This window comes from Canis lupus, chromosome 37 (assembly GCF_011100685.1).
Source record: "Canis lupus familiaris isolate Mischka breed German Shepherd chromosome 37, alternate assembly UU_Cfam_GSD_1.0, whole genome shotgun sequence".
NCBI classification, from domain to species: Eukaryota; Metazoa; Chordata; class Mammalia; order Carnivora; family Canidae; genus Canis; species Canis lupus.
This window is the reverse complement of record NC_049258.1, coordinates 10,050,228-10,065,812: the sequence shown is the minus strand read 5'-3', so window position 1 is coordinate 10,065,812 and position 15,585 is coordinate 10,050,228. Positions and strand designations below refer to the sequence as shown.

General features: G+C 36.7%; 1 protein-coding gene and 1 long non-coding RNA gene across 8 annotated transcripts in view; one reads left to right on the top strand and one right to left on the bottom strand.

Moving 5' to 3' along the window:
* Window positions 1-15,585, top strand: part of FAM126B (family with sequence similarity 126 member B) — a 77,515-nt gene that overhangs the window by 33,131 nt on the left and 28,799 nt on the right. For all 7 annotated transcript variants that reach the window (XM_038585328.1, XM_038585325.1, XM_038585329.1 and 4 more), the window contains 3 exons: window positions 1,891-2,070; window positions 6,210-6,290; window positions 8,003-8,118. In XM_038585328.1, the coding sequence (XP_038441256.1) occupies window positions 1,891-2,070; window positions 6,210-6,290; window positions 8,003-8,118 (377 nt within the window). The remainder of the gene's footprint in view (window positions 1-1,890; window positions 2,071-6,209; window positions 6,291-8,002; window positions 8,119-15,585) is intronic.
* LOC111094439 lies at window positions 3,406-11,926 on the bottom strand. The gene is made up of 2 exons (XR_005385225.1): window positions 11,483-11,926; window positions 3,406-3,686 (listed from the first exon to the last, which is right to left on the bottom strand). It is a non-coding gene; the product is annotated as an uncharacterized LOC111094439 (long non-coding RNA).

Sequence of the window (15,585 nt, the reverse complement as noted above, 5' to 3'; positions counted from 1 at the left end):
AGCTCTACCACCGAGCCACCTAGGTGTCACGAGAGCAGCAATCTTTAATTCCCCAAAAGATCTGGCTGTTTTGTCAGTACTTTAAAAAAGATGCCACCAAAAAAAAAAAAAAAAAGATGCCACCAGTTGGCTATTTTCAGAAGTTTACTTCATTATTGACACTATGTGGAATATAGTATTTGTAATTAGATAATCCTCACCTCCCATTTTCCACCTTCATTCTAGTATAAAAAATGTGGTATAGTGGGGGCATCAACTTAATGTTTAGAAGACCTGAATTTTAAGTGTCTTCTTCTATCACTAACATCTGTGACTTTCTCGGCAAATTGTCTGACTAGTCTAGATTTCTGTGTAAGAGAAGAATTGGAATTTTCAAAGGATTTTAAATATTATTGGGGCACCTGGTTGGCTTAGTCAGGAGGAACATGCAACTCTTAACATTGGGGCTGTAATTTCAAGCTCCATATTGGGTGTAGAGATTACGTAAAATTAGAAAAATCCTAAAAAAAAAAAAAAAAAAAGAAAAACCCATGGTAGTGATTTCACATAAAGGGCTTAGTAGTTACTAGACAATAGGGTGTGTGTATGTGTAACTTTTTTTTTTTTTAGCTTTCCTTAAGAGCTAAGCTTAACTAGTATTAACTGTATGATTATTTTTAGCTTTCCTTAAGAGCTAAGCTTAACTATTATTAACTGTATGATTGGGTTTATTGACTTTAAATTTCCAGTTGTGAAAATAGTAACTTATTGTAGAGCGATTATTACAGACATATATAACTATATTCAAGCAGATTTCCAAATGTATGTGAATTACTTAATCATTCAGAATAAAGATAGGCGTATAAATACTGAGTGATTGTTTTAAAATCTAGTATTAAATTTTAAACATTATATTATAGTTTTCTATCAGTTTTTTATTTGCATTTTAATTATGTCCCGTTTTGTTTTATTTCAACAAAACCATTATAGATTGGCAGTACGTGATTAGGATAAAGGGAGAGGTTTATTTTAAACTAAACTAAACTCATTTAGTTCTCAAGGTTAATGAAGATCCTTGTAAGTCATATTCTGTGATATCATATGAAAAATTAAACACTGAAAAAGCTATTTCTGTATACTTGCCTCCTTTACAAAATCTTTCAAGTAAATATAATTAGTAGAATTTAAATCAGTCTTCAAACATAAAGTAATTTGTTTTACTTGTGTGTATTTTAATATTAGCTAGCTTTTTTTTTTTTTTTAAAGATTGTCTTTATTTATTCATGAGAGACACACAGAGAGAGAGGCAGAGACACAGGCAGAGGGAGAAGGAGGCTCCATGCAGGGACATGAGACTTGATCCTGGGTCTCCAGGATCACACCCTGGGCTGAAGGCGCGGCACTAAACCACTGAGCCACCAGGGATGCCCTTAGCTAGCATTTTGGATGTCCAAATATTATACATTGCAAAATCCTTTTCTCAACTGAGTGGTATATAATTTTATTTAAACCATAGTCTAAATTGAGATTTAAAGGTTATTTCCAACAAGAACATTTGAAGTTGTTTTCTTCCAATAGAAACTTTTTTAAATGGAGGATAGTAAGGGCTAGTAATACTAGAAAACTTACTAAATATAAATGTAGTACATTGATTAAAAGACGAATTGTCTAATGTAATGGGTAGAGTGTATTGAAAAATATCTTGATATCATATGGCACAAAATTCTTAGTAGATCAGTTTAATATGTAGTCTTTGTACATAAATAGAGATTAGGTTTGCATCACACTGATTCAAAAATGCAGAAACTAATATGAGAATATATTTTTAAAATATTACCCGAGTATATGTGCCTTTTAAAAAGTTACAGCCAAAAGAATGGAAATAGCTAATGCACTTTATTTTCCTTTTAGCTTCTGGAACCTGTCTGCCACCAGCTGTTTGAGCTCTATCGTAGCTCTGAAGTTCGACTTAAGAGGTTCACACTGCAGTTCTTGCCAGAATTGATGTGGGTTTATTTACGGCTTACTGTTAGCCGAGACAGACAGAGTAATGGTTGCATCGAAGCACTTCTGTTAGGAATTTACAATTTGGTAAGTTGAAAATGATAGTTTGGGAAATTTTAACTATCTTTTTTTTTTTTTTTTAATTTTTATTTATTTATGATAAAGAGAGAGAGAGGCAGAGACACAGGCAGAGGGAGAAGCAGGCTCCATGCACCGGGAGCCCGACGTGGGATTTGATCCCGGGTCTCCAGGATCGCGCCCTGGGCCAAAGGCAGGCGCCAAACCGCTGCGCCACCCAGGGATCCCTAACTATCTTTTATTTAAAATCTTCTGAGGTAATACTTAATGCTTAGGGGTGCCTGGGCAGCTCGATCCATTGAGCATCCAGCTCTTGATTTTGGCTCAGGTCATGATCTCAGGGTCATGACATTGAGTGCCAAGTTGGACTCTACATTGAGTGTGGAGCTTGCTTGGGATTCTCTTCCTCTCTGCCCCTCATCCCTCCACTCACATGCTCACACACTCTCTCTTTCTCTCTAAAAAAAACAAACAAAAAAAGGAATAATTATAAAAAATAAATGGAAAGTTCTACTGAATAATTTATTTAAATTAATATAATTGAGTACATAGAGGCTTAATAAGTAATTGCTGATAATGGCATTTTATAAAGCAGGCGAAACTATTTTAATTGATAGTGGTGTTAATATGTTGTGACAACTCTTTAAATTACTTTATTTGGAAAAAAAAAAAATAAATTACTTTATTTGGGATGCCTGGGTGGTTCAGTGGTTGAGTGTCTGCCTTTGGCTAGGGGCATGATCCCAGAGTCCTGGAATTGAGTACTACATTGGGCTCCCTGCATGGAGCCTGCTTCTCCCTCTGCCTGTGTCTCTGCTTCTCTGTCTCTCATTAATAAATAAATAAATAAATAAATAAATAAATAAATAAATAAATAAATAAAATATTTAAAAATAAATAAATAGGGACGCCTGGGTGGCTTAGCGGTTGAGCATTTGCCTTCAGCTCAGGGCATGATCCTGGAGTTCTGGGATCAAGTTCCTGTGTCGGGATCCCTTCATGGAGCCTGCTTCTTTCTCCCTCTGCCTAAGTCTCGGCCTCTCTCCTGTGTCTCATGAATAAATAAATAAAATCTTTTAAAAAATAAATAAAAATAAATAAATAAAATTTATTTGACCAATGTTTATGAATGTGCTGCATTTAAAATTTTTGAAATTGTTTTTAATAATCATTTGCTAATATGTTATATATCCTTGATACTCTATGGTTTGAAACAGTTTTTTAAGAGATTCTTAAGTACCTTAAGCATTTTTTCCCTAGTGTCCAGTTAGAACATTGGTACTAAAACTCCTGTTCTTTGAAGTCTTATGTTCTATGTATTTAGTACTCATTAAATAAGCATTCCACATAATAAAAATAAAGTTTAATAGTTGAGAGGTAATAAAGTATCTCACAAAACATTGAGTCTCACAGTAAATAAATTTTCTTCTCTACCACTGCTCTCTCCTTGAGGTATTATCCCTTAAAAAATCATTAGAAAACATTTCAATCACTGGAACATATATCTGAAGGAAGCAGTGTGGCCTTTGGAATCACTTGTATTTTGTTTAAAACCAGGCATTGTTCTTTATTGGCTGCTTTAAATTCTGGCAAGCTACTTAATATCTTGACTTCAGTTGCCTTATCTGTAAAAGAGAAATAAAACATTGTTAAAATTAAAAATAATTAGAATCTGGATGTTGCCTGGGTGCTTAATAAATGTCATTAGCAGTAATTGTAGTAGTATCAAAATTAGGGGTGAGTTTTTTTTTTACATGAAAAGCTGGTCCAGGCATAAAATTTTCTGTTTCGCTAACTTGCCTGATTATTTTTTCTTTTAAAGCAGGAAAATTGTTTCATATACTACTCTCTTCTCTAGTATTTAGCATAGACACTTAGTAGATGTTTGTTGAGTTAATAATTGAATTTAGTGGTTTACCATATGTTGAAAATTAAACTATCTTTGATTTGTTTAATAAAACTCAGTAGTGGGACAAATGAAGCAAAAAATTTTTATAGCAGAATGCTGACAAGTTCTTGACTTTGCTTGTTGGTGCTATAGTTTAATTATCTTTTAGTATCTCAGAAATAATGCCTATATAAGTGCTCAGTTATATGTCAGAAATGTAACCTCAGGCTTCTGTCTTCTTCTAATTCCCTGTGTTCTCACTTCTCTGTGGCTCTCAACTTTTTTTACTGCACTGGGTTTCTTTTATATATTTATTTCTCTTTCTCTTTTTTTTTTTTTTTTTTAAAGATTTTATTTATTCATGAGAGACACAGAGAAAGGCAGAGACATAGGTAGAGGGAGAAGCAGGCTCCCTTCAGGGAGCCTGATGTGGAACTTGATCCCAAGACCGAGGGATCATAACCTGAGCCAAACACAGATACTCAACCACCGAGCCACCCAGGTGTCCCTTCTCTTTCTTTTCTTTCTCTCTCTAGAACTTCCCTTGCTTCACCTAGCTGCAGGGGAAGTTTTTATTACCCTAAGCTTAAACATATTGCAGAACACCCTTTTTCAGAGATATATACAAATATAGACAAAGTTTATTTGGTTTAATTTGAAATTTAGGAATAAAAATTAAAGTTTTATTGCCTAACTTAAATGAGGTCCATTCATCTTACAATAGACTTTCTGTGAGGCATAATGGCCCACTAGTCAACTAGTTTGACTATAAAGTAAAAGGACCTCCCTAAGGAATCCTTAAACCCACTTCCCTGCAAAATTAGAGACATGGCCATTGTTCACATATAATTGGTACTCTCCTGTGACATATTAAACTCAGAAATGAGCCCTACAGGGAGGTTCTTTTGGGTTTGTATTCTGTTGAGATGTTTTTATTGTTGTTTCTTCCTTCTGTGGTGTGAACTACTCAGTCTCTCACTAACCTTCCTTTTAGGTCTACTAACAGTGGGAGGGGGCAGCCTTTTATCTCTGGATTCTATGCTAGTTATGTATACTAATAGGAGTTGTAAAAGAAACAGACAAAAATGAGGCAGTACAGAAAAGGAGTGATGCCAGAGGATCATTTCATGTCTCTATTTGCTAGCATCTATAGGCAGATTTATATTGATACTTGTAGGTGCAATATTGATACCTGGAGGTGCCAAGACTGTAAAAATGAAGGACACCATTGTCCTTTTCATTCAAAGATAAAATGCTTTAAAAAAAAAAAATAAAGATTTTATTTATTTATTTATGAGAGACACAGAGAAAGAGAGGCAGAGACACAGGCAGAGAGAGAAGTAGGCTTGACGTGGGACTCGATCCTGGGTCTCCAGGATCACGCCCTGGGGTGAAGGCAGCTCTAAACCACTGAGCCACCCGGGCTTCCCGATAAAATGCTTTTAAGAGAAAATAAAGGGGGTGTCTGGATGGCTCAGTCAGTTAAGCATCTGCCTTTGGCTCGGTCATTTATCATAAATAAATCTTTAAAAAGTTGTCTAAATATGAACTTAATCACTGGAACTAATATGTTAATATGTAGCTTACTCAGGTCACTAATGTTTTGCTGAATAATTGTTTCTTTTAGTCAAGATTCATTTATTTTTTTTTTAATTTTTTTTTTCATTTTTTTTTTAAAGATTTTATTTATTCATTCATAATAGAGAGAGAGAAAGAGGCAGAGACACAGGCAGAGGGAGAGGCAGGCTCCATGCCAGGAGCCTGATGCGGGACTCGATCCCGGGATTCCAGGATCGCACCCTGGACCAAAGGCAGGCGCCAAATCACTGAGCCACCCAGGGATCCCAAGATTCATTCTTTTAGTCAAAATATTGTTTTTCTTATTTAATAAGTGTATATCTTGGCTAAAACATATCATCTGTTTAACTCAGATCTAGTCACTTGTAATCTTCCTGTCCTGTCTGTATATTTAACATGAAAATCAGTTTGTGTGCCTGCCTAGTGTCTCTGCTGTCACATTGCATTTGATTTAGCTACAGTATTGCTCTTCATATCTCTCAAAGGGTAACTCAATTACTAAACTGTGTAGATTTGGTTAAAAAAGATACACTAGGGTAGTATTTTTTATATATTATTGTTTTAAAAATATTCCTTGGTTGCCATGATATATTTGGTAAATTAAGAAATTATTTCTTTTTTTTTAAAGAAATTATTTCTTATAGTCTTATAATTATCTTTGTATATTATTTTTTAACTATAGGAAATTGCTGATAAAGATGGAAACAATAAAGTTCTATCTTTTACTATCCCTTCCTTATCCAAGCCTTCAATATACCATGAGGTAAGTAAGATTGGAAAGATAGAATTATTTTAAATTATATTGAATAAGAGATGGAAAGTCAGTTTCTTACCAGAGATAAACGCTCCTAACACATCTTTATTGATTTCCTTCTTAAAAGTAAGTGCTACTTACTTAAAACTAAGCTCTTATCAAGAGAGGCAGAAAATAATTAATGGAAGATTTTCCTGTAGCTCTTGTTTATTTCTTTTTTATTCTTCCACCACTATCATTTTCAATTTTTTTAGTCTTTTGTGAATTCTTAAAAATATTCTTTAATTTTTTAAAGTTTCCCATGTTAATTAGAAATCTGTTAGAAAAATTTTTTTTTATTTTTTAGGGAAATGTCTACTCAGGATATTAACACTGAATTATTTCCATTTAAAGGAGTCTATAATTGATGCATTTTAGCTATTCATTAACATTATGCTTCTGAGTTTTGCTTATATTTATTTTTTTGGAGAATTAAGAACACTGATAATCATATAGAAGAAAGACAACTGTGAGCTGAAATCCCAGATTTAAGGATATGTTATGAACTTCTGGTTCATAACTTCTGGTTATACACTTCTGGTCTGTAGTGACCTTTAGTGTATAAAGTATAAGAAAAGCACTTAAACTTTATCAGTAGTCCAAAAATTATATTCCATTTTCTTATCAACAGATAGTATCCAGTTACGCATAGCTTCATGCAGCTATTTATTTCCTTAGTTAATTCCCCTGGGACTTTGTTTTGTATTAGAATGCGTCTAATAGACTGGGCTCATTTAAGCATAGACTATTTCTGAGTAATAGATATTAAGTTCTGTGTATCATGTTATAAAATAAAATGGGAGCATAGTAAGACACTTATGAATGGATGCTTCTAACTTCAGAAACCTGAAATCAGTTGTCACCATTAAAGAAACATTTGATCACAGTCTTCAGTATTATTCAGTATATAACTCTGCAACCTTTTTTTTAAGTTTTTATTTTAATCCCAGTTAGTGCTATATTAGTTTCAGATGTGCAGTGTAGTGACTCAGCAAACAGCAATTCCATACTCCATCCAGTGCTAATGATGATAAGTGTACTCCTTAATCCTCATTACCGATTTAAACCATGCACCTTGCTTTCTTCATTATAGAATGGGATTAATGAGAGTATCCACCTACCTGAAGTCAGACAAACTGCAAAATTTAAATGCATAATCTCAAAACTGGTGTGTGTTCTGGAGTACAAAGAATTGTAAAAATGGTGACTGAAAAACCTTCAGTCTTTCTAGCAACTTTTCATATTCTGTGTCCTAAATATAGATTGTAATCTTTTAAAAAACTAAAGCAGCGTATTTTTCGTTTTATATATTATATATAATTTCCAAAAAGAGCTATAGAATGTATGTAATTGAAAAATGCAAAAGGTTTTAAATGAGAAGAAGAAATGGTCTTAAACTGCCTTCTATTAAAACAAAATTAAGGGGATCCCTGGGTGGCTCAGCGGTTTGGTGCCTGCCTTTGGCCCAGGGTGTGATCCTGGAGTCCCGGGATCCAGTCCCACGTCGGGCTCCCGGCATGGAACCTGCTTCTCCCTCTGCCTGTGTCTCTGCCTCTCTCTCTCTCTCTATCATGAATAAAAATCTTAAAAAATAAAATTAATTATCCCTACATGATATAGATCTTTACTTCATTTTAGAGACAATGTGTCTTTAAAAGATACTTTATTTTATTTTTTTGTAGCCCTCAACAATTGGATCCATGGCTTTGACAGAAGGGGCATTGTGTCAGCATGATCTCATCAGGGTTGTTTATAGTGATCTTCATCCTCAGAGGGAAACATTCACTGCACAAAACCGGTAATGCTCAAAACTGCAGGCAATAATAATTATTAATTTGTGTTTGTTAACTGTAATTACTTTGGTTCAGGTTTGATGAGGGAAGAGGCAAAAGGTTTAAAAGGTCATAGTAGTGAATACATTATAGTGGTGAAATACCTATCTATCTCATGCATGGTACTTTATATGGTCATCTTGTATAAAGCAATGTAAAATCTAAAAGTGTGGGCACAGAGCAGCTAAGCCAAGGTTTGTGTTCTAGCACTACACCTTAGAAGCTCACTTTCTCAGGCAGTTTATCTACTCTCCATACCTTGCTTTCTTCATTGCAGAATGGGTTAATGAGAGCACCTACCTTCCTGAAGTTACATAGACTGCAAAGTTTGAATGCATGATCCTCAAGACTTTCCTCACTTCTGACACCAACTGCAAGTTTGGGGGCTTCCCACAACCACTTTAAACTTGGATAACTCACTAGAAGGACTCAGGACTCTATGAAAGCTGTTATATTCAGAGTTAAGGTTTACTACAGGGAAGGATGCAGATTACAGTCAGCCAAAGGGAGAGACTCCTAGGATAGAATCTAGAAGGTGCCAAATGCAGAGCTTCTGTTGTGCCACTCACTGAAGGAGTTAGGATGCATTACCCTCCCAGCATCAGTGTGTGACAAAATGTACAGAGTCAGGCTCAGTGGCCATAGTTTTCACTGGCTCCATTATTGTATGTATGACTGATTGGATTGATTGCTCACATGGTTGATCTCAGCCTCTAGGTTGATTGAGGCTGTGTGACCCAAAGCCCTACCCTAAATCACATGGCATTTGTTTGTTTGTTTAAGATTTGTCTATTTTAGAGAGAATTAGCAGGGGGATGGGCAGAAGGAGAGAGAGAGAATCCTCAAGCAGACTCTGTTGAGCATGGAGCCCAATCCTGAGATCATGACCTGAGCCAAAATCAAGAGCCTGCCATAATCAACTGAGCCATCCAGGCACCCTATGGTGGTTGTTCCTAATGTGGCTAGCCCCTACCCTAAACAAAGACACTCCTGTCAGGTATGACAGAGGTTACTTACTCACAGGGGGCAAAGGGCAGACTTCTTTGGGCAAGGCCAAATTCTGTACTACACACAGGCCATGCCCTGGCCACTGGCTTAGGCTCTTTTAAACAAAAATAATCAGGTGTATCTGGGCATCTACTTTTAGTATAGAATTTATGTGACAGATATAGACAGCAGTATGATCATTAGGAATATGCCCAACATTTGAAGAGCCAGTGTAAGTTAGGAATAGATTTGAAGAAACAGTTTGTTTTCTAAAGCCACTATATACATACATTTTCATATTTTTGTACCATTTTGATTATTTTCCATCCCAACCTACCTGGGTACATAATCTACTGCTGTTTGTGCCTTATGATAAACTTTAGTAGAAATAATGATCATAGAAATTAGCTGATTATTAGCTAGGTCCAGTTTTTCCCTCAAGCCAATTGTTTTCTATAAGGAAGCTTTAACTCAATTTACAATATTTCATTATCAGTATTATAACCTTATCAACCATGCTAGTGTTACAGCATATCACAGAATGGCAGTAGGTGTGACCTGAAAAATTAGTCATAGATACTAAGAAATTAATAGTCTTAGTCACTATTATTGCAGTTCATTATCATCTCATGTGGCCAAAATGTTCCTAAAACAATGTCAGTCAGGTTTGCAGGCTTTGAGTTGACTTTATCAGGTATAAAAGTAGGAGTGGTCTCACCAACATATGGTTTCACCTTTTTAAGTATCTAATGTATATTATTGAACCAAGAGATAATGACATTTCTTGCTCTGAACCTCTCATGGTAGCAATGTAATATTGAGTTTCCCTCATTGCATCATCCATTTATTAATTCCTTTATCTCAGCTAAACATTCCAACCTCTCTCCATTTGTACCCAAACTTTGGAGAGGCTGTTAAGATGTGGCCACTGTGCTGGTCCAGATTTCTGGCAGCAATACTAGCCTAGCATGTGTCTCCTGCCTTAGTCCACTCCCACCCATGTATGGTAGATTTACCTAGGTATAGAACTAGTGGGCTGTTGACCACTAGGTGATATATCTGCACTCGTGTCAAGCCCAGTTTTGTCAGGTGGGATGAAGATACCACTCACCTCATCAGGCTCTTGGGAATTTTTTTTTAAATTTTTTTAAAAAATTTATTTATGATAGTCACACAGAGAGAAAGAGAGGCAGAGACACAGGCAGAGGGAGAAGTCGGCTCCACGCACCGGGAGCCCGATGTGGGATTCGATCCCGGGTCTCCAGGATCGCGCCCTGGGCCAAAGGCAGGCGCTAAACCGCTGCGCCACCCAGGGATCCCAGGCTCTTGGGAATTAGGAATATAGTTATAATTTCTTCCTTAGAAATCCTTTGCTTCTGGCATCTGCAATTAGAGCCCTGGTCCTAGACCACTGCTTTAGATAGCAAAAGAAAAGTTGAGCTGATGTGGGGAAGAAGGAAGTAGTATAGTTATACCACCATGTTAGGAAGAATTGCATAATCTTAACAATATTGTCCTACCCACCTCTTCCCACATCCCTAGAAAAGCAGAGAAATCTATCTAGTGGTGACCCTCTGGTGAAACTTGCCCCTCATGCTTCATTCCTTTTCCTTGTCCCATTTTAGATGAGGGGTGTTTCAATTGCTTGTTCCACTTCTCTATCAAACCGCTATGCTGAGGATATCTCCCTACCCATTGTTAGACCTTACGGGCTGTAAAGTGTGTTCACTGCTCTAAAGAAATGTGACTCAGCAGTCCAAATTATGCAGTATCTTCTGGTCCTTTTATAGCACTCTGAACATTTGATCTACCATCAGATAAGCAAAGTTTAGTGCAGAGTGTCTATTCCTGTCAGGACCCATTTGTAGCCACCAGGGGCTACTGGCATCAGTCCAGTTGTCACCTGTGTACAGGCCTTACCCCAGAGTAATCTGCCTCGTAGCCGGTCTATGTCTCTCTTTTTGGTAAACAAAAAGTTCTTACAGCATTTTTTTTAACTTAGGGTATAAAAAGAGTATGTCTAAATTCAGTTCATCTCTGCATTGCTGCAGTACCGCCACATCCACTCATTTTGTGGACACAGATAGTCACTTCAAGCTAACACATTGATACCAGTCTATTCATTGTTACCAGTTGCCTTCTGATTCCCCTGATAGACAGAGACATAATTCTACTTTAATGCACTCCTCAAAATCCCACGGTGATTTCCATAGGATTATTCCCCTTGCAGGCATCCTTTAATAGGCCGGTTTTCCCTTGCCTTATTATGGGACCATATGGCTAGGCCATTGGCCACTACCACTCATTGTGGCAAACAGTGTGCAATGAAGTCTACATACCAACCTGATTTGCTTTTAACCTTCTTCAGTCAGAGTGGCAGTCTTCCAAACGGAATGTATTCCATTCATTTCAGAACTGTCATCCATAAATCAGACAGTTCTTTGTTGCTCAATGAGTGACCATCACTCTGTGTCCAGGTGACAGTAGAATCTAGCAGTTTGTTAGGTAGTACCAAAGTTGACCCTATGGAAAAAAAGAGGCTCCTTCTTGATGAATACTCTGAGCACCTCTTTGCATTCTCTGGTAACACTTCTCTGCACATACCATTTCCATTTTATTATGGAATTCTTCTGGTACTGCCTTTGTTTTTCTTACATCACCCAAGATGTTATGGGTGTTTCAAATTTTGAGATTATTTTATGTTTCTGGGTTACCAGCTCCACCTGAAACAAAGCTGTCAGGTATGACATGGATTATTTCCCAGAAGCTGAGAGCAAAGGCCATACCTCTCTTTGGGCAAGGCCAAATTCCTTACCACACATTGTGAGGAATAAATGAGGAGATGTCCGAAATATGCTTAGCATGGTGCCTGGCACATAGTAAATATTAGTGATATTATTTATCATTGTATAATATTTGGCAATAAAATAATACTATTATCTTGTTGGTTATAATATTAGAGTTATGGGAGGAATATAGAATCAAGCAGATTTTCATGGTCATTGACCTTTGGTCAGTGCTTCTGTCTGGAATTCTGGTTCTTTTACGGATCTTTCCAGTATTACACATGTCATAGAAAATACATTGTCTTTACCTGCATTCTAACACATTGTTTTGGAATTTAGCTCTATTTTTTTTTTTTTTTTTTAGATTTTATTTATTTATTCATGAGAGACACAGAGAGAGAGGCTGAGACACAGGCAGAAGGAGAAGCAGGCTCCATGCAGGGAGTCCGATGTGGGACTCGATCCTGGGACTCCAGGATCACGCCCTGGGCCGAAGGCAGGCACTAAACCACTGAGCCACCCAGGGATCCCTGGAATTTAGCTCTAGTGATCATCCTTTATTAGCCAGAAGAATGCTTGTAGAAGGCTTTTTCTAACTTAAAGTAACAGCTTAATTTTTTTTCTATATAGTTATATTGGTTTACTCAAATCATTTCACAATATAAAATTTATGTTAAAAGAGTGGTTCAGGGGCTCCTGGGTGTCTCATTCAGTTAAACATATGCCTTTGGCTCAGGCCATGATCTCAGGGTCCTGGGATTGAGCCCTGTGTCAGGGTCCGTGTGCTCAGCAGGGAGTCTGCTAGAGGATTCTCTCTCTCCATTTTCTTCTGCCCCTCCCTTCGCTTGCATGTACATGTGTGCTCTCTCTCAAATAAAATAAATCTTTTTAAAAAGAGAGTGGTTCATAGTATAGTCTGCATTAAAATCATCTGGTTACCTGGCTCCCTTTCTGTTTTCTAATTTTAATTTTTAAAAGTATAACTTGTGAGATACTTGTGGTAAACTGTAAATAGAACAGAATTTAAATAGATTAAAATAGATGGAAACACAAAGAGAAAAGTATGTGTCCCTTTTCCCTCTAACCACCATTTCCATTCTCAGTAGTTAAAATTTTAGCTGTTTTGTTCTGTGTCCTTCCCGAAATTTTTAATGCATGCAAAACCATGTATTCGACCTTAAACGTATGTAGGTCCATATGCATTGGATTCAGTTGTATGTATTGTTCTGTAACTTTTTTCCATTTAAGAATGAATCTTAGACTGACTTTTCTAACAGCATGTAGAGGTCTCCACATTCTTTTTTAATGACTACTTAGTATTTCATTGTATATACGCACCATCAGTTTTTAACCATTCTTATATCAACTAAAATTTAGATTGTTTCACTTCTTTGCTACTATAAACAATATTACAAGGAACTCTTTATTTTATTTTGTATGTATATTTGCATGGGAGCACCAAAATTATCCAAAAGAAAAATTCCTAGCATCGAAATTGCTAAGCTAAAGGGTATTTCCTTTTTCACTTTGAGTACATATTTCCAAATTACACTCTCCTGAATAACTGCACCAACTAAATCTCCTACCAGTAGTTTGAGAGGGCCTATTTCCTTGTACCAACTCCCAGTAATGAGTATTTTCAAATTTTTTAAGGTTTGCTGATCTGATCTTTAAAAACTGATATTATGGGCAGTCTCAGTGGCTTGGCGGTTTAGTGCTGCCTTCAGTCCAAGGTGTGATCCTGGAGACCTGGGGGATTGAGGCCCATATCAGGCTCCCTGCACGGAGCCTGCTTCTCCCTCTGCCTGTGTTTCTGTCTCTCTCTCTCTCTCTCTCTCTCTCTCTTTCTCTGTCTCTCATGAATAAATAAATAAAACCTTTAGAAAATAAATAAATAAAAACTGATACTATGTTGTTTTACTTGGCATTCCCTTAATTATGAGTGGGCCTGAACACATCTGATATATTAATTCACTAGTTATTTTTTCTGACCTGTGAAATGCATATTCTAATCCTGTGTCCATTTTTCATATTGAACTGTATATTTTTTCCTGGTGATTTGGAAGAGTTTTTTTTAAATATTAAAACTACTCTGGGGCAGCCCAGGTGGCTCAGTGGTTTGGCACCGCCTTCAGTCCAGGGTGTGATCCCGGAGACCCAGATCGAGTCCCATATCGGACTCCCTGCATGGAGCCTGCTTCTCCCTCTGCCTGTGTCTCTGCCCCTCTCTCTCTCTCTCTCTCTCTCTCTGTGTCTCTATGAATAAATAAATAAAATCTTTAAAAAAAATTAAAAAAAAACTATGTGTTCTACACCTTGCACATTTTCAGTTAATAATTGATTTTTTAAATTATTTTTAATTGAGGTATAATTTGTGTACCATAAAATTCACTCCCTATACAGTGTACAATTCAGTGATTTCTAGTTTATCTACAAGATTGTGCAACCACTACTACTATTTAATTCCAGGAAATCCCCCCCCCCCCGGGACATTTTTATCACATCAGAAAAGAAACTTTTTTTTTTCCTTCCCTTCAGCCCCGGGCCCCACCATATCTTAGTTTTCTATCTGTAGAATTCTGTCCATTCTAAACATTTTATGTAAATGGGATTGTCTAATATGTGGCCTTTTGTGTTTGATGACTTAGCACATTTTCAAGATTCATTTATGTGGTAATGTATATCAGTACTCCCTTTGTATGACTGAATAAATATTCCATTATTTTGATACACATTTATCCTGTATCAGTTGATGGACATTTGGATTATTTCCACTTTTTGGCATTTCTGAATGATACTACCATGAACATTTTTTTTTTTTTGGTAAGTTTTTGTATGAACATACATTTTCAGCTATTTGGGATATATACCTAGGAGAAGATGGTTAGGTCATATGAGAATTCAGTGCTTAACTTTCTGAGAAACCATCATAATGTTCTCTAGAGTAAGTACGATTTTACATTTCTACAAACAGCTCTTTTTGAGTATAGCCATCCTACTGGTTGTGAAATGTGATATCTCACTGTGCTGTTGTTTTATTTTTGCTGTATATTCTAGTTTTGTGCACTGTATGAGGAATACACTCACAGATACACAGGCAGATACATATTTTCAAATTTAAACATGCATTTGTTCTATATAGTTTATCAAGAAAAACTGTGATTTCCTTTTCCTCTCCCCCTTCCATTTCTCCTTTCCCACATATTATAACAACTTTTTTTTTAAAGATTTTATTTATTCGAGAGAGAGAGAGAGAGAGAGAGAGAGAGGAAGAGACACAGGCAGAGAGAGAAGCAGGCCCCATGCAGGGAGCCTGATGTGGGACTCGATCCTGGGTCTCCAGGATCACGCCCTGGGCTGAAGGTAGCGCTATACCGCTGAGCCACCAGGGCTGCCCTACAACAACTTTTAACCAGTGGTTCTCAACCAGGACATTTCTGCCTTCCAGCAAACATTTGGCAATATCCGGAGATTTTGTTTGATTGTTAAAACTAGGTAGGAGGGAGGGCTGTTATAGGCATCTCATGTGTAGAGGTCAGGGAGGCTGCTCATCCTGGTGTGCTGCCAACCCCCCACATTTATCTAGCCCAAAATGCCACTGGTGCTGATATTGAGAAATCTTGCTAACTGACTCTCTTAATATTTATTTCCACATCTTTC